The sequence below is a fragment of the Notothenia rossii genome (genome assembly GCF_949606895.1).
Source record: "Notothenia rossii genome assembly, chromosome: 10".
Classification (NCBI taxonomy): Eukaryota; Metazoa; Chordata; class Actinopteri; order Perciformes; family Nototheniidae; genus Notothenia; species Notothenia rossii.
This window is the reverse complement of record NC_136908.1, coordinates 9,531,039-9,549,137: the sequence shown is the minus strand read 5'-3', so window position 1 is coordinate 9,549,137 and position 18,099 is coordinate 9,531,039. Positions and strand designations below refer to the sequence as shown.

Here is an 18,099-nt window from a genome sequence, read left to right as displayed (position 1 = left end):
TGTTCCTCGAGCATGTTTCTTTATTTACACAAGTTAATGGAAGACAAAGCGCCAAACATGTAGGGCTTTTGGTATCACAGTGGGCTGGTGACCTGCTGCTCTGCCAACAGCCCGCTGGTGTTGCTGGGATTGACGTCACGCGCCACCTGACGCTCACCGTCAGGGCTGCGTCAAGCTGTAGACGGGTTACTGCAGACAGGAAGCTACAGGAAAGCCTTCAAAGTAAAAGCACACATTGTATCTGCTAAAAAGGTGGTAGCTTTTTCTGAACTACTTACAAAACTAAAATACTGGACTACCAAACTGTAGTCTATTGAACATTTGTATCTATATCTGCAGATGACTTTTGAAAGATACACATATACAACAATATTTTACACATCTCTAATAGTGGAAGAAGTCCTTGTGCAATTCATGTTATAGTTTTTTAATTTTGGATGAACTGACTAATGTTCCACTTTTTGTGAGAATAATCAGACAACCCTCAAAAGTCTCTCGTTATTTATATATAAAATTTCAGTCACATTCAGTCAGACCACAAAGGGGCAACAGGAAAACAGAATTTTTAAACTCATTTGTGACAATTTATTTTAGTGTTAAAGACTCATTGTCTACAGAGCATTTAGTAAAAGGGGAATTTTTTTAACCTAAATAGGCCTATGCCAAGCTTTTCTTTTTTATGTAACATATTGTGATAATAGGTGGCTGAAGACACTTTAGGTCTATCAGTAGATTTGTTTTAGGAGACCATTTCCTCAGTGAGCGCAGTATTCATTTTGTTTGAGAAACTAGTCGGAAGTAGTTTATGGTTTTAAATAATACACTGATGTATTATTTGATGTATAATATTTTAAAAACATGGAATTTATTTCACTATAACATTTACTTTTACAGTTTGTAAACACATGTTTTGCACAAGTGGTGTGTTCACTGCTTTTACTTTGAAGGCGAGTGTATAATGTCCCGGTTAACTGCGTGTAGTTTGACGGAGCTGCTTCACTGGGGGAGGAGGGCAATCCTTGCTTTTATTTTTCTTTCCAGACGGCCACAGTTGAGCACAAAAACAAACTTGAACCAGACGAACTGTGGGGCACTTGCTCTAATGCGCTCGTCTGAAGTGGAGCAACTGCAGGCTTTTATCTGAAGATATTTTTTCCGGTGTTGGAACAAAAAAAAAGGGAAGGGCTCTGCTAAGAAAAAAAAACAACCATTGGGAAATTAAGTTATGCGTAAGTGATTGCGTATTTTACGCACAAGGCTCAACGTGAAACTTTAACATGTTGGATCACCTCGCCTTTGTTGTTGTGCACATACTCGGCTTTATTTCCTTTGTTGCTGTCAGTCTTTCAGAAGTCACCATGTCTCGTGGCTAAACACTTTAAATCGCACACACAACCTGAGGAGGTGAGACTGACAAAGCATGGGTGCCAAACAGAGCAACCCGGTATTTGATGGCAGAACTCGGGCTTATTCCAGCTCTGATCTCCCATCTGGAAACTCCAGCGGAGGAGGCAGAATCGCTGGGTTTAGGTACACTAATGGACCAGATGGCCCTCGGATCCGATACACAGGTGGGGGTCCAACCAGCTCCGGACTCAATATTCCGACCAGTGGCAGGTCAGGGTCGCATGTTCTCAATCAGAGCCTCGATGGCCCGGATGGTGAGGAGGAAGGCGAGCTGTCTCCGGAGGGCCACAGGTTGCTGGTCGGCTCTCTACCGGCTCACCTGTCCCCTCGCCTGCTGGGAGGTAAGATTGGACCGAATATCGACTAGAAATTCGTCTTATTCTGGGACTATCGATGAGTTGATATAATCTGCTGAGATGAAAACTCCACTAAGAGTCGTGCATACGAATCAGTTTGATATTTTTGTTTACCAAAGATGTGCCTAAAAGTTTATTGAAAAGAAGTCTGAAAAAAGCAATACAAAAAAAGAACAAATATGACTGAATAACAAACAATTCTCGACTATAAGAGAGGGCAGCTCTAGACAAAGTCCTAACAGTGACTCCACAATGTAAAAATAAAGCCATCACAGTGATACCATTTGCTACTCAGTGCCTATATGATACTTTCTGGTTTCCTTATTGTTCCTGAAGTACACTTTATGTGTTACAGCAAGTAGAGACAAAATAGGGCTGGGAATCCAACTAACTAGTTGTTTAATTATCAATTAATCTGGGGGTTATGGTTTGAAACTATAGTTTGGTTAAACAAAATGTCAGAAAATATTTCGAAAAAGGCCATGCCATTTTCTCAAAGTCCATGATGATTTCTTTAAATGTCTTGTGTTGACAGTCCAAAACCCACAGACCCTCAGATGAATGTGGTATACAGAAAAAGAGAAGAGCAAGGATATCTGTTCTCTTTGCAACACTTTGTTCTTATCTACCCCAACGGCCATTTTTTTCCACACATGTTGCTTAACTGTAATTCTTCATTTCATGGCACTCAGTATTAGTTCAGAGTCAACATGTAAGTTCATGTAGGATATCATAAATTTTTGTGACAAGATGTCATAATAATATATATATATCCATCACAATTGCTGTCAAAATCACTTAGTATTTTTCCATTTGACATATGATACCAGGCATATGGTAATAGCAGTCTGATGACTGAGCCCTTTGTTTAGCACCTCTGCACTTTTATTGAAGCCACAGGTGGTTCAGCTGTACTGTACTGCCGTTACTCTCTTCTCTGTCTCGCAAAAACTGACCTGTTTTTCACTGAGAAGGAAGAGTGCATTATGTAGGTCAGCAGATAAGAGCTTCCTGCTGGTTACACATTGCCTGACACACACACACACACACACACACACACACACACACACACACACACACACACACACACACACACACACACACACACACACACACACACACACACACACACACACACACACACACACACACACACACACACAGACTTCCCGAATCTGCAAGTCTAGCTGTTTCTCAACTGGTGTTGTGTCTATAGACCGGACCACAGCACAAAATAAGACTAATACGGTTACAGCACTCCAGCATCCATATAATTTGTTATCAACAAACACTTCTTAACTAAATATCTCACTAGTGTTTACTGAATCCTTAAATCAGTTCTCGTAAATGCTCCAGTTTCCTTGTGTTTCATAACGTGGTCAATAAATCTACATCTGAATACTCCCCTTCCTTTTGATCACTGGCCAAAGATAATTTCCCTAATGAGGAAGTATAATCATTAATAAGATCATCAGTAACCTTTGTTCCTCAGAGTCTTGTGATTGAGACCCTGCAGGCCTGTCATTGTTTCCGAAAACAAATTACTCAAACATGAGGTTCACATCAGGCAACAAAATAACACATTTGTTGTCCCCTATCTTGACTGAGGGGATAAAATGGCAAATAGGAGGCTAGTTTATCTGAGGTCAAGCAGCTCCTGGCCTATAAAGCTTTGTGTATGTGGGTTCAATTATGAATAGATAGTTCATTTGAATATTAAGACCTCTCTCCAGGAAATGTTTGCACTTAGTTTATAAACAGGAGGATTTTATGATTATGTAAGCAGATTGTAACCGATTACTTAAAGCAGACGGTTAGATATTTAGGGCCTGGAGGTATGAGGTCATGCAGGTCTGCGTAAAATCAATCCTATCCACAACTGTCCCACGCTCTCCCTCTGTTGTTTACATATCAATAAAAACGTATCGGAGACATCTGGGTGCTCACGGTCTTGTCTTTGTGTTTTCCTCCACAGGATTCCACTGTCCTGTTTGCTCCAAGTTTATGGCGTCGGATGAAATAGAGAAACACCTGCTCATGTGTTTCAGCAAAACACGGCTCACCTACAACAGTAAGGAACTAAGCGGGAAAGTGCAAGAGGGCATGGGGGAGTCGTAAAGTGGAAGGAGCTGGTGTTGGCACAGCTAATTATGTTCATATATTATTTTATAAAAATAGACATGCAAAAGAACACATGCAAGTGAACAGTCAGAGTGGACACCAGAACTGTAGATGTCCATTATTATGATCCTTTACTTAAGTTGAAGTTGCAGTACTACAATGTTAACATACTCAATTTCAACTCATGCAAGTACTTCTGATGGAGGATAATTGCCTTTTTCAGAGTTAAAACAATTCCAGGTCAACTTAAGCTGAAAGCAAAAGTCCTGAGTCTTTTTCCTCCATATATTGTTTTATTTAAAAGATTAACAATGCACTGAAAATACCCTCTATATACAGTATTTTACAGGGAAACCAACAAACAAAATGGTGGAAAACTCAACATGCATTTAAATAATAGATATGTTTGTTTTCTGTTTTAAAAAAACATCTTGTGACCCCTTGTATTTATCTTTAAATCCCCCACTTCAGGAACCACTGATGATCTTAATATTTATTTTTACATATTTTAACACATTACTTTGGGAGTTGGATTAAAATGGTTCAAGTGGTTGACATGGACCTCTAACTACTTTTATTTTCTGTTGGGTAGTTCAACCAATTACAATACAACATTTTTTTATAGAATTATCAGATGTTTTAAAAAGAAATTTAAACAATTTTACTTCAACTGTATAGTATAGTTGAAGTTAGACGGGTTGACATGCAGCAAGTTAGTGGACATGGTGGGATAGTCTTGTTAACGTAACATATTAACTTTACAAGGTAACTATTAACTATAGCTGTCAAATAAATGTATTGAAGGAGAAAGGACGGTATGTACCTCTTTAATGCAATGAAGTAAAAGTGCTGTATAAGGCTGGATAGAGTAGAGTTCCAAGTTCCTGAATTAATCACTTAATTCCATGTAAAGGGTATTTATCTACTCTGCTGCACTGCCATTTGCTTCCCTTCTTCAAATACAATGCTATGTCTTATTATTTATTTTACTGGATCATGAAGAAATAGTAATTCACAAAGTCTTGAAATGAAATTGTGTAGGTAAACTTGTAAAAATGTAAAATAACACATTTCCCACACAATTGCACCTGCAAGATGTTAGAGAGTGCAGCAAGCAAATATGCAGCTGTATATTGACACACCCCGTCAGTGTGCTCACACAGGAAAGGCACACATCTTGTCTGCATACATTCACAAGTCACCACACACACACTATCTGCAAGTAGAGACATTTCAGGCTTCACAGTGGTGCATTTATACAAACAAGAATAGATCTCTCCACATTTCCAAGTGTTGTTGCATGTGCAGAGACTTGCACACACCCACTGCAACATGCATGTTACTGATAAATGCAGTAGATGCCGCTCACAGACTGCACAGTGTTTCCTAGCTTACCACAGGCATACAGAAGTGTTTTTTTTTTTAATGTTTGCATAAAGAAGCTAAAAACAGTCACTCCTTTGCTTCAGGTGTTGACACTAAGGCCTATCATAGCTAACTATGCACATAAACATGTGACACCAAAGTATATTGAACACACCAAATATACCATTAGAGAAAAGTATAATAAAAAGTGAAACTATGTTCTAAATATTACAATCTATTCCCACTAGTGACTGCATATTTAATCACCACAACACTGACAGTGATACCAGTTTTCATGTGGGCACAGACAGACATTCTGGTACCAAAGGTTAAACAGATGGTTGCGCAAGATTATGTTACTGAAACATCTGATGCGTGTCATTTGGTGTGCGAGGAAGCTCTTTTTCTCAGTTTGCTCAGTCTGTGCGTATTGTCTTGCTCAGAGGACATCCTGTCCAGAGACTCTGGGGAGTGTGCCATCTGTTTAGACGAGATGGAGCTGGGAGAAACCATCGCCAGGCTGCCCTGCCTCTGCATCTACCATAAAAGGTAGCTCACACACACACACACACACACACACACACACACACACACACACACACAAATAAGCAGATGTGGTTGGGAATAGGTTGACAAATGCACCAACTGTAAAACAAATCATGACTACCAGAGCTTCATTGATAGCATACAAACATGAGAGTGGTGATGTGACTAATCTCCCACTGAATAGTCGCTTAGAGTTAGGCTTATCACTTTGATTTTGAAGTATAAAGTCTGGACTGAAGTTATAGTTTAGCGATGTTTCATAATGGAAAAAAAACAATAACTAAAACGGGACCAACGGTCAACAGAATATGTCTGAACCTAGCCCATCCGCTTTGCCTTTTCTACAAACCCTGACAACAGGTGTTCTAAATACCATAAACCACTCCCATGTTAGTATTGCCAGAAGTGACCAATTACGAATGTGTGCTACCAAATGATACCAAAAAACAATAAACAGAGGCTAACTCAGCATTTTCGGCTCCTACAAGTGGTATGAGTCTTTTGGAGAGAAAAACAAGCGTATTTCTACAAATATTAAACTATTAGTTAAGCAAGAATGCACTCTGTTGGAGCTATTTTTTACTTTTGTGCAAGGCACTGACATACATATTTTAATTAAAAAATACCAAAGATAAAATACAGGTGGATAGAGAAGCATTGTTTCAAGAACAGGTTGTAGTTCAATTAATACAATAACTGAAAATATGCAGAAGTGACATGTGTCTTGAGGACCAGAACGACCTGAATATAAGTAAAACGTTTATTTATTTATCTCAAGTAATAATTTAACATTTGGCAGATTATTTATTCACTAGGATATTTAAAAAAAAAAATTGGAATATTCTTAAGAATCAAAAGTAAATTGCTCTTCGATGACAAATCAAATTAATTCCAATTCTGGGCAGAAATACACAACATATATCGCAATACAATCTGTTATCTTGACAGGCCTAGTATGTCTTTTTTCACTTATTTTGATCACACAAGACACAAATCTCTCCTGTTTGTGTTTCAGGTGTATAGACGAGTGGTTTGTGGTGAATCGCTCGTGCCCGGAGCATCCCTCCGACTAGGAGCTGCAGGAGTCCAGTTTCAGTCTCCTGTCCCCTGACCTCAACCCAACACTGTCTGTTTAGCCGAGCTTCTGCGCTCCTCAGGGATTGTTAGACATTAATGCGCACAGGATTTTTCATAATTGCCTCGTGGAACAGCGATGGACTTTTGATATTTTCCTCTAGACGTCGTGGGACGTTCAAAGAACCACTGGTGGAGTCGTTTTGGCTCCAGAAAATATGTGAATGTTCATAATGCCACCTACTGGCATAAAGTGGGTTCATGCATACTTGGATCTGAACTTTTTTTTGCTGAATAGGGTGTGGTTTTATAGCAGAGAGGACTTGTATAACCAACCTGGTGCAAGAGGTATGTCTCTTTTCAGACTGTTCAAACTTGATCTGAAGGCTGATGTTGTGCAATGTGAAAAAACAGCCATTCAGAATTTATAGAATGCCGCTGTCAGCCTTAAGGGATGATTACAGTGTTGATGGTATTTAGAAAACAGATCGTAATGATATTGTGAAGATGGTGAAATCATTTCTCATTAAACAATCAAGTGTCCGAGATCAAAATAGACTAACGCTGAGTGGTCTAAATTTGTCAATCATTCGTCCATTCAGAACCACAGTAACGTGATTGTGTAGTTGCGTGGTGGAAATAAAGGCAAAACATATCTAATTTTGATTTATTCTCTAAGGAGTGCCATAATATGCTGCTATGTCATAGACTGGAATGTTTTTCATATAACCGTTAAACGTTTGTCCGTTGTACTTTCTATTTGTACTGTAATGAATTGCACAACAATACATGTTTTGTCTTTGTGTCTCTGTACTCTATATACTATTAAATATTTTAATAATTTATCTACATGTAATTGTAATGAGTTATCCCGCGAACAGATGCATTTTCACCGTCCGAGATGAATGAAAATAGGAGGAAGATTCAGAAGGGAAATGAGACAATAATTTCTTTTTTTAAAGATATACATTTTTAGGGTCTATACTTCCGGAAATAATGTTTACACAGACAGTCAACAGTTTGAAGACATGAAATCATGAAAGAATTTCTACTACATCTTTAAACTTTAAAAATGTTAAACCAAGACAGCTGATCTCTCAATTTCTATCACTGAGAGATGGCAATGAATATAAGTGATGACTCAATTGAGCAAACTGGGGATAAACTGGATCATGTGTCCTCTTTGATTGAGGAATGTTCAGCTTTTAATTTACTTAAGGTGCTGCAGAGATAATAACTCAGTACAACTGTGTCTATATTTGGTTATAAAACGGATGAGGGTGTTCACTATATAGCTTAGAAAAAAAAGTCTGTCAGTCTGTTTGCCACATTTATTTAAGTATGGCCTTGGTCAAGAATGTTTGAAGCGAGTACCCAAAACATTCCTGATTTGGATTTAAATCAATTACCATGCCTAGTGATGGTTTTCATTTCTCTTTCTTTGTGAGTTAGTCATAAATCAAAATAGATGACCTTTTTTTTAACTTATCTAATGAGACCGACTTCTCGTTGTGAACGTTTTTAAACACAAAACATTATTTTTGGTTGAATGTACTTTTAAATGTTCCTGTTAAGTATGTATGAATTTTGCTTTTGTTTTTCCTGTCGTACAGTGACAGGAAAAACAAAAGCAAAATGCATACATACGCGTGACGTAATCACGTTGCGTTCACGTTGATGACGCGGTGCGCGCACACACAACGTTTACGAAAAGGTACACACAGCGGCAGCGATTACTAACGGGTTTTTGTGTAAAATAAGACCCAACAAGCATCGTTTAAATACGAATTCCCTTTCAATTTAAGGTAAGGCTTTTCCGCATCAACATTTTTAATTCCTATCTAACTAGTAAAGCTTAATTATTTCCCCTTCTATACTTTACTTTGGCTTACGTCCATTCAAGCTAACTAGCTAGCATGCTAACTGCACATCTCAAACTACGAGCAGAAATCTACATTTACAGCTGAATGTAAACTTAAAGTTACTCTCACTGCCCTCTGATTAAGTAAAGCTACATATACATTTGTTTTTTCAGCGTGGGAATCGACATCTAAGGATCAAGATGTCGTACATGCTACCACATCTCCACAATGGCTGGCAGGTCGACCAAGCCATCCTGTCTGAAGAGGACCGGGTGCTGGTGATCCGCTTCGGACACGACTGGGACCCGACCTGCATGAAGATGGACGAGGTTCTCTACAGCATTGCAGAAAAGGTTTGTCCAGTGTCCTATTCAACCTTTTAAATATAGTAGTAGCCCCTCTCCTGTTTTTCCATGATCAATAGCATCACACACAAGGGTGGGAGAAGTACTCAGATCTTGTACTTGAGTAAAAAGTCAAGTCAAAGTCAACTTTATTGTCAATCTTCCAGTTTGTGTGTACAGATAGAGAGATCGAAATACGGTTTCATCAAATCCCGAATATAAAAACAAATGTATATAAAAATATGTGTGCAAATATGTATATCTTATATACACAGAATCAAAGACACATTTTTACATATGCACACATTAAGACCTAAATAAAAACACAACAATTAATATAAACAAAATAACGGTCACTTCAATAGTTGAGAATGTACATTAGTGCAAAATTGTATTTGTGCAGATTGTCCAAAAAAGTAGAAGTACCAGAGTGTAGGAATACTTTGTTACGAGTAAAAGTCCTGCAATCAAAATGTTACTCAAGTAAAAGAACAAAAGTATTAGCATCAAAATATACTAAATTAACCAAAAGTAAAAGTAGTCATTCAGCAGATTGGCACATTTGAGAAAAATATATTTATGTTTTGATTGTAGTTATTTATTTAATCGTTTATTTCGCAGGGACAATGCACAATAATGAACACTTAAAACATTCAAATGTGTCAAGCGTAACAATGCCAGATTTAGCTTTGAGCTCATTTCCATCTGCAGTCCCTCACATAAAACATTTAAGAAAATTACATTTTACAAACATAGCAAAAACAAATACATGATATGCAAAAAGAGCAAGAACAGCATACACAAGTATTTATGACATGGTAATACAATATAGCAGCTATGACATATAAAGTGCAAGAGGAGATACCCGGGTATTAAAGTGCATTTAGCGGTGATTGCACGTCTGTTTGTTTCACAACCATTGTTTGAGTTGACCTTTTGAGTTTTTGATGCATTAAAGCAGGGGTGTCAAACTCAAATACACAGTGAGCCAAAATTCAAAAATGGGTACTAGTCGAGGGCCGGACTGGTTCAATGTTTATTGCAAAACGTATTGAAATGAAGTTATTGCACATATTAAACCTGGAACTAACAAAACTTAAATTATTGCCTATAAAAACAACATTAAACATTAAATAATCAGTTGCATTCATTTCTTATGGCTCTATATGCAGCTTTTCCAGAGTCATTTCTTATGATTACATTTTTCCACAAGCCAACAACAGCTTCTAAAAAACTATTTTCCTCAAAGAACAAACCAAACATGCCCTGTGGTCGCAAGAAAGAAAGTGCAGAAGGAAACATCCATGTAAACTCTGTGATGCTAGTTCAAGCCAGATACTTGGCATCTCATCTTGGGTGCAGGTTCATCAATGTTTGGGCTCAGGCTCTGAGCTGAGGAAACCCTCAGGATTGAGTGAAGGTGTGCGTGCAATATACCGGCGGGCCAGATCTAATAGTCATTTTAAAAATCCTGCGGGCCGAAATGAAATCCACCAAGGGCCTGATTTGGCCCCCGGGCCTTGAGTTTGACACATGTGCATTAAAGTGTTCTCAAAGCTGGTAAAGGTGCAGCTAGTTTGAATGACTTTGTATACTGCAGGGTAGCTCGTGAATTTACTCCAGGTGGAACTAAAGTCTGATTAATACGTTGTTTAAATTTCACATCATTAATCCAAATCTACAAAGAAACTAAAGGTGAGATACATGTAGCGGAGTAAAAGAGTAAGATTTACCTCTGAATTGTAGTGGAGTAGAAATATAACGTAGCAGAACATTTAAATACTCAAGTAAAGTACAGGTACCCTTAAAATTGTACTGAAGCACCGTAGTTGAGTAAATAAACGTAGTTACTTTAATCCAGTGACGAGGATCTGCTGTAACAGCTTTCTATAGAGACAGCATTCTATCCGTATCATAAAGCAGCACAGAAATCGCATTAAAAAATGAAGAAGTTTATCATTCTTAAACTTTGTATTTCAGTCAAATGTATTGTTTTATTATACACTCTAATGTTCACTCTCAAATGATATAAGTGCATAAACCTGGAACTGAATTACAGTTATGATCAGCTGTTAAATAGTTCTCTGTTAAATATACACGTTAGCATTAACCTCACACACATTGATACTCAGGCAGAGGCTGCTGAACAAGGAACCTTGAAGGAACCTTGAATTTCCTTTAGTTAGTTGGGGTAAATGTTGGCAAAAATGTATTTGCAAGGAATAGTTTATTCTACACGTACAAAAACTAGGATACTATTTCAGATCAACTGTATAATGAAACCTTTCCAAATCCTTGGTGGTTATTACATATTCAGCCTTTTAGCTCCAACATGAGTGTTACAGATTCTAGTTCGACTTAACCTCAGCTGAAAATCACATACATTTTTTCAAGGTAGCGAAGTGAACATCAGACAAGGGTCCTTTCCTGGGATGCTTCGTATATTTTCTAGGGCAGATTTATGTTGTCTTCTGAAGGGATGTGAAGATTCATCACCATGTTCATTTTGGCGGTTTATTGCAGATTACAGATTACAGTGTGTTATGTTATGTTATGTCTTACTCTGTCAGCAGTGTGAAGGCTGTTTTCAAGACATGCTGCTCAAAGCTATACAGATGTTAAAAAGCTGAGGCAGAGAAATCATGTTTCAAAGCTGTAACTTATGCTCTTTTGAAAGCATATTTAGACATGCCCATTCTTTTCACCAGTGCACTAAAAAGGTGAGGTAAAAGAGGTTCGTAGCAGTCCACGAACAGTATGTTAAGCACTAGTTCATATGTTCCATTGATTGAACTAAGATGGTTGACTGAACAAGTCTAGGATAAAAGGTGCATTTTGAGATGGGATTTTAAAGCATGGTCAGCGTACTTTTCAGCAACTCATTCCAGTTTGGGGGGCTACAACTGCAAAGTCTTGATCTCCCATGTGCTTTAAATGTGATTTTGGGAGAACCCACATGTCAGCAGACCTGAGTGACCTAAATGGGACCGTGATGTATTGTAAAGGGTCAGAGAAAGGTAGTAAGCGAACAATAACAATCTTTAAATCAATCTTAAAACGTACAGGGATTCCGTGAAGGGAGGCCTGTTCTGACTTGCCTATTCCGGATAAAGACGAGCTGATAACATGAGTGTTATCAGGTGGCCATTGTCATGTAAATAACACAAATATGACATGTATTAATTCAATTGTGAACTGGCTAAGCAGATGCTGTTATTTGTAAACAAAACAAAAACACAATAGTCTAGGTTAGGGATGTCCCGATCACCTTTTTTTGCTCCCGATCCGATTCTGATCATTTGATTTTGACAATTTGCCGATACCGATCTTTCGCGATCCGATCTTTATGCAATGCATTAAGAGGAAAAAAAAGCATTCAAGTTGTCCCTTAAGGTTATTTTTTTATTTAAATTGGATATTCTATCCAACATGGATATAGCTTCTTTCTTTCACAGCAGCATTGGATCAGTTCAGTTGTGCAGCATTGGATCAAAACAAAATAAAGCTTATCAGTACTTGTTAGCTTACTGCTACAATTAGACACTGCGCCCTGCCCACTCTGTTGCCAGATTTGAGAGAAATAAGCAACCAGGTCTATGAAAACAAGCCCCAAAGAAGCAACTCATACATGGTGTTCTGTAATTTGAAACCAAAACTAAGGCCTCAGGATGACTTTAAGACTTGAACATGGTCATTTTTGTTTTGTAATATTGAATAAAAAAAAATTAAAAAGTATTTATGAAAAAAAAAAAAAGAATCCCGATCTCCGGTTTTTTTTCTCCCGATTCCGATCTTTTGAAAATCACGTGATCGGATCGGGACATCTCTAGTCTAGGTAGAAGTATTCTGATCCATATTGTAAATAGCGTAAATCCATTGCGCTGCTCAGCCTGTAATGTTGAATACTTTGCTTTTCTTTTGACGATAGTTTAATATTTCATTATGCTACTGTGAACGGGAAAATGAATTGCTGCCATTTGTAAACAAAAACATTAGTCAAAGAGAAGTATTTAGACTAGCCTTCCCTCGTTGTGTTGTTCAGCCTGTAATGTTTGCTGTTCATAATGATGGTTTGCTGTGTTATTAATATTCTACATATGTATTTCCCGACAGGTGAAGAATTTTGCCGTCATCTACCTGGTGGACATCACAGAAGTGCCCGACTTCAACAAGATGTACGAGTTGTACGACCCCTGCACCGTCATGTTCTTCTTTAGGTGAGCGCTCAATGGCTTTCATGTCAAAATCAATAAAACCCTTGTATAATAATCAGATTTAGAAGAACCAGGTTGCTGTTTGAAGACCTTCTCATGTCCGCTCCTGCCTGTCATTGAGAACTTAACGTTTGTGTCTCTACAGGAACAAACACATCATGATTGATTTGGGCACCGGCAACAACAACAAGATTAACTGGACGATGGAGGACAAGCAGGAGATGATTGACATTGTGGAAACAGTTTACCGTGGAGCGAGAAAAGGACGAGGTCTGGTGGTGTCTCCCAAGGATTACTCTACAAAATACAGATACTGATTTTTACTTTTTCCACCTTTTTTGGATGTTTTTTTTGTTGACATGACACAGAGACTACATTTACGGAAGAACATTTGTTTTCCGCCAGTGAAACAAGACAACATTCTTGTTAATGATCATGTTTGTGCTGAATTGTGTCATCCATGTTTTTTGAGTGTACATTGTTGAGTTATTCAATTTCTTCAACAATAAAAGTGTTTTTTCATAAACCGTAATTTCTTGGAAACAGGTGCTAAAGAAAGCAGTCAGTGTAACATTCTTCATATCTGGATATTGTAATAAATGGATGGTGGTGGTTGTTAGGGAATCATTTGCTTAGGTATTCAACCTTCGACACAGTACATCATTTTCTCCTTTCACTGTCTCCTTTCCCACGGCCTTGGGTATTGCTGCTATCTCTCTTAAGGAGGAGTCTACAGAGCACAAGCCGCCATGAGGTAGTTTACTGTTCAGGGGACGTAGGTTCCCATGCGAACATTATTTTCTATGGACGAGAGCTCTAGTTAGATTCAGGGTCCACATTTGTTTAGTCTCACTGATAAAGAATGTTGATCATTACACTCCGAACTAGTTAAAACATCGAGCTGCAGAAGAGTTCTTCAGCATTTATCGTGGCATCTCAACCGTGTGGTCAACTCGTGGCCCGTGACATGTCTTCATGAATTCTCCGGCCGAAGCTCCAAATAAACCGTTCAGTGTTTGCCATCAAAGCTCCAGCTCTCCTCGTGTCTCTGAGCATACTTGTCAACCCTCCCGATTTTCGCGGGAGACTCCCGATTTCATTGCCCTCTCCCGGTTTCCTCCCGGGGTCATATTTCTCCCGCATTTCTCCCGATTTCTGACAAAATCAGATTTACACACGACTGTTTCCACTCGGACTTTAATACAGCTACACCATTGTTTGGTTTCCATGGTAACACGTCTCTTTAGTAGCGCGCGCAACTCAAAGTCTGAGAGGGTGAGGCAGATATTCACAGAAAACAGAACAAGAATCGACAACTACTCTACTCTCTGCTCACTCCTTTCCTGTAAAATGCAGGTCAAGTCCACACATATGCTCCATCAACGACGGTGCTACAGGCCGCAAGGCAGTGCACTTACAACTACAATAAGCATGTTAATGTTAATCTATCAGCTCTGGCGATCCACTAGCAAAATTTTGCATTTTGAAATGCTCCCGATTTCTGAGGTCTAAATGTTGGCAAGTATGTCTCTGACTCCTGACTCCTGACTCCAATTGCTTCAGAAGTTTCCCCCACAGTGGTTATATCTTTACATATAGAAGTGTTTTGCTGCATAGTTTCAAAGCTGTCCTTTCTACTTCTCTCACAATGGGGAAAACGTTGTGCCATGCTGTAGCCACCCACAAAATGCTTGAAAAACTTTCTGCCCACAGTGTTTAAATTCTACAACAAGCTCATAAGGATTGCTTTCTGCCACATTGTCAGAGATAGAGATTTAACGTGTTCATGTGTGAGAGCTTTTGCGCTGCATAACTTCAATCATCAGCTTTAAAAATCAGGATTGGAAAAATATCACAAACTTTTAAATCAGCTGCAGAGCCTTTTTTATTTAAAATGTCGCATAAAGCACATTTTGTAATTGCATTCAACAAAACTTCAAATTTCATTTATTCATTTGGAAACAAATCCAAATGCTCATAAATGTCAAAGTATTTCAGTGCACCCAGCTGTGGACATATTTATTTAGTGGTGTAGAACCTGACATATTAAAGCCTGAAGTCAGAGAGTGCATTTCCCTCAAATCTCCATCAGGTGGCGCCAGAGATATTTGGCAGAATCACAGTGCTGCTACAATCCTGCAATACACAAGAAGTTATTTATTTAGCACTTGTGAAAAAAGAACAGTTTAAAGAAAAGGTTTGTTAGGTAATACATTTAAAATAGTAAAGATTTGGCTTTCTGCTAGTTTTCATCTGCAGTCTCTGGAAAGGTAGACACAACACAGTCCTCCTGCAATACATCGTAGAAATACCAAAAATATTCAATTTGATCACAAATCCAAGGCGTGTGTACATTTGAATAATTAGTCCCAATCTATCCAATATAGACGCGCAGTACACGGTAAGTGCAAGGGGTAACACAAGGATTAAAGGCAATTACTGTAGTACTGCACTAATGGTAAACAAGCCTTTTTTATGGAAACTAATGTATGTTACAAAAACATACAAAATAATTGCACGTACAGCTTTGCTTTTTTGTATATATCTTTACTTAATTATTATGTTTTTAATGCTCAAATTGAAGTATAATCAATTAAATTCCACTGGGACATCAGTCTCATTACAGTTTTCAGTTGTTATCCATCAATGGCATATTGAAATACTGAGAGGAAGGAGCGAGACAGTTGAGAGTATAGGAGTTGGACTCAGTCGATGAGTCTCATTAATATCCGTTAGCTGTCAGCTCCATCTCTGAGAGCTGCAGACACTGGGACAGAGACAGAGCCCAATTTGTGGAGTGATAAATGAGGTGAAAGGGGACGGACTGTGTATATTTGAGTGTGTGTGTGTGTGTGTGTGTGTGCGTGTGTGTGTGTGTGTGTGTGTGTGTGTGTGTGTGTGTGTTTCCCTCCACAGTGAAATAGCTCGACCTCCTCACCTCTCCTGAGTGAGACAAGTTGGGAGTCACTTCGGACCTCGGCTTCAGAGTATATGTGTGTGTTCTCTTGGAAATGTCACTGTAATGTCAGTATCGTTTAAACCACCACAGGTTGGATTCTGATATACTGTACATATGTTATTACTTTTTTAGGTTAAATAGTCATATTCTTATTGTACTTACTTTTCTGTACATTATTATAAGTCTTATTTGACCTGCCTTCTACTCTAATTAGACGGTCTGTCAATCACTGCTGCCAATACCGAAAAAACGTATTCCTACCGTAACCTGAAAACAAAATATCAAAAACAAACAAAGTCAACACAACAACCTACCACCACCTGACATCTTTATACTCTAATTATTATTGTTAAATACATTTTCTTCCCCAACTTCAGAGAAACACATCTTCTTTAATATTTTAATAGTTCTCCGTGTTTGTGTAAACCTACTTTCTCATTATGATTATGTTTTAAAAGGCTCCCCCAAACTTAAAACTCTCCTCCACAACTCCCAACTCATCTTGGTCTGGTTATAACTCCCCCCCAGAGAGAGAGAGAGAGAGAGAGAGAGAGAGACGGAGGGGAAAGACGTGGTTGGCTGAACAACAGCTGGCTGCCAAAAGGAGGTGCATGAGGAGAGAGGAGGAGGCAATAACTGCTGCAAAAACAAAACACCCTGTCCACACTTGGCTGCTGTTTTAAAGAAAAAACCTAATCTCTCAGATATCGGCTTTTCACAAACCAGAAACGTGTTTTCAGGTTGAATGCCACTCGTTCTTTATGCATAACAATATAAAATGTACAGTATAGAGTGACCTAATTGCATTAATGTGTGTACTCTGGCAGGCATGTGTGTATTTACAGTTCAAAATAAACTCATTTCCTCATGTCTCTCTGTATGTACACCATATTGACGACCACCCCCCAGGCCTTCCACGTCCTTTCCATTTACATTAACCTACAGTCTGGCTGCTTCTGTCTCTGTCTGGCGTGTCCCTGCAGGGCCTGTGTACACCATTACTGTACCATTGGACTCATATGGAGCGCGGGGCTAAAGGCCGCCTCCATTGGCCCATTATGATTCACATTACCATGCATTGTTGTTCCCGATTACTGTTAATCAGCTCAGCCTCGGGGGGGAAAGGAGAGGTCTGGACGACGAAGCGTATGGAGACGTGGCGGGATGTTCAGTTCAGTGTGTGTTAGTGTGTGAAGAGGAGAAGTTTTCCTTAAAGACTATTTACTGCAATTTACACTTTTGTACAGTTTGGTATTGTTATTGCTGGATGCTTCAATCTACCTACCTCACTCACTTTATATATAAACAAACTTCAAGACACTAAACATAAAGTATATTTAAAATATATATCAATAAAATATCTAGAATTGGAAAGAGTTCATGTGTTATACAGAATCATTACAAGCTAACCAAAACCCAGAAAAACTAAACTTTTCCAACTCTTATAATCTAAAATATTTATTTTATAATGTTTAATTGACAATAAATACATAAAAAAATGTCATCTGTGGAAGCCGTGTCGCTGTAAAAAGCACGGGCGGCTAAAATGATTGGATGGCCTACCTGCCTGTCAGCCTTCCATCTGTGCACAAACTAATCTCGTACCCTCATTGGTCATGTGCGCGTTTGTGTGTGTTGGAGGAGGGGCTCTGTAAGGAAGAGGCAGATCTTTTCCGGTTGTGTATTTTCAAATTGTAGCGCACTCGAGCTGGTTTCTCCAAAATTACCGACCCCACCTTTAATAGTTTAGTAATGCAGTAACATGTCTAACCTGCACCACGTTTTTTTTAAATGTAAAAGTAACTACAAGTGTCAAATAGCCTCTAATACTCATACAAGTACCTCAAAATT

At 38.5% G+C, this 18,099-nt stretch overlaps 2 protein-coding genes across 2 annotated transcripts; both read left to right on the top strand.

The window, feature by feature from the left end:
- The first annotated feature begins 979 nt into the window (after positions 1–979).
- On the top strand, positions 980–7,714 carry LOC307022942 (E3 ubiquitin-protein ligase znrf2-like). The gene is made up of 4 exons (XM_079655875.1): positions 980–1,748; positions 3,739–3,834; positions 5,693–5,798; positions 6,811–7,714. Exons 1-4 carry the CDS (start codon positions 1,421–1,423, stop codon positions 6,866–6,868), a joined length of 588 nt encoding a protein of 195 aa, XP_079512001.1. The 5' UTR covers positions 980–1,420; the 3' UTR covers positions 6,869–7,714.
- Positions 7,715–8,521: 807 nt separating this feature from the next.
- On the top strand, positions 8,522–13,815 carry txnl4a (thioredoxin-like 4A). The gene is made up of 4 exons (XM_079655876.1): positions 8,522–8,674; positions 8,905–9,084; positions 13,189–13,292; positions 13,435–13,815. The coding sequence occupies exons 2-4, from the start codon at positions 8,932–8,934 to the stop codon at positions 13,604–13,606; spliced, it is 429 nt and encodes a 142-aa protein (XP_079512002.1). The 5' UTR covers positions 8,522–8,674; positions 8,905–8,931; the 3' UTR covers positions 13,607–13,815.
- Positions 13,816–18,099: the final 4,284 nt, after the last annotated feature.

Excerpts from the sequence above, each read along its gene's own strand:
- LOC307022942 (XM_079655875.1), top strand. The coding sequence starts at position 1,421 with ATGGGTGCCAAACAGAGCAACCCGGTATTTGATGGCAGAACTCGGGCT. Across the intron at positions 1,749-3,738 it reads GTCCCCTCGCCTGCTGGGAG|GATTCCACTGTCCTGTTTGC; the intron begins GTAAGATTGGAC and ends TTTCCTCCACAG. Across the intron at positions 5,799-6,810 it reads CTCTGCATCTACCATAAAAG|GTGTATAGACGAGTGGTTTG; the intron begins GTAGCTCACACA and ends TTTGTGTTTCAG.
- txnl4a (XM_079655876.1), top strand. The coding sequence starts at position 8,932 with ATGTCGTACATGCTACCACATCTCCACAATGGCTGGCAGGTCGACCAA. Across the intron at positions 9,085-13,188 it reads TCTACAGCATTGCAGAAAAG|GTGAAGAATTTTGCCGTCAT; the intron begins GTTTGTCCAGTG and ends ATTTCCCGACAG. Across the intron at positions 13,293-13,434 it reads ACCGTCATGTTCTTCTTTAG|GAACAAACACATCATGATTG; the intron begins GTGAGCGCTCAA and ends GTGTCTCTACAG.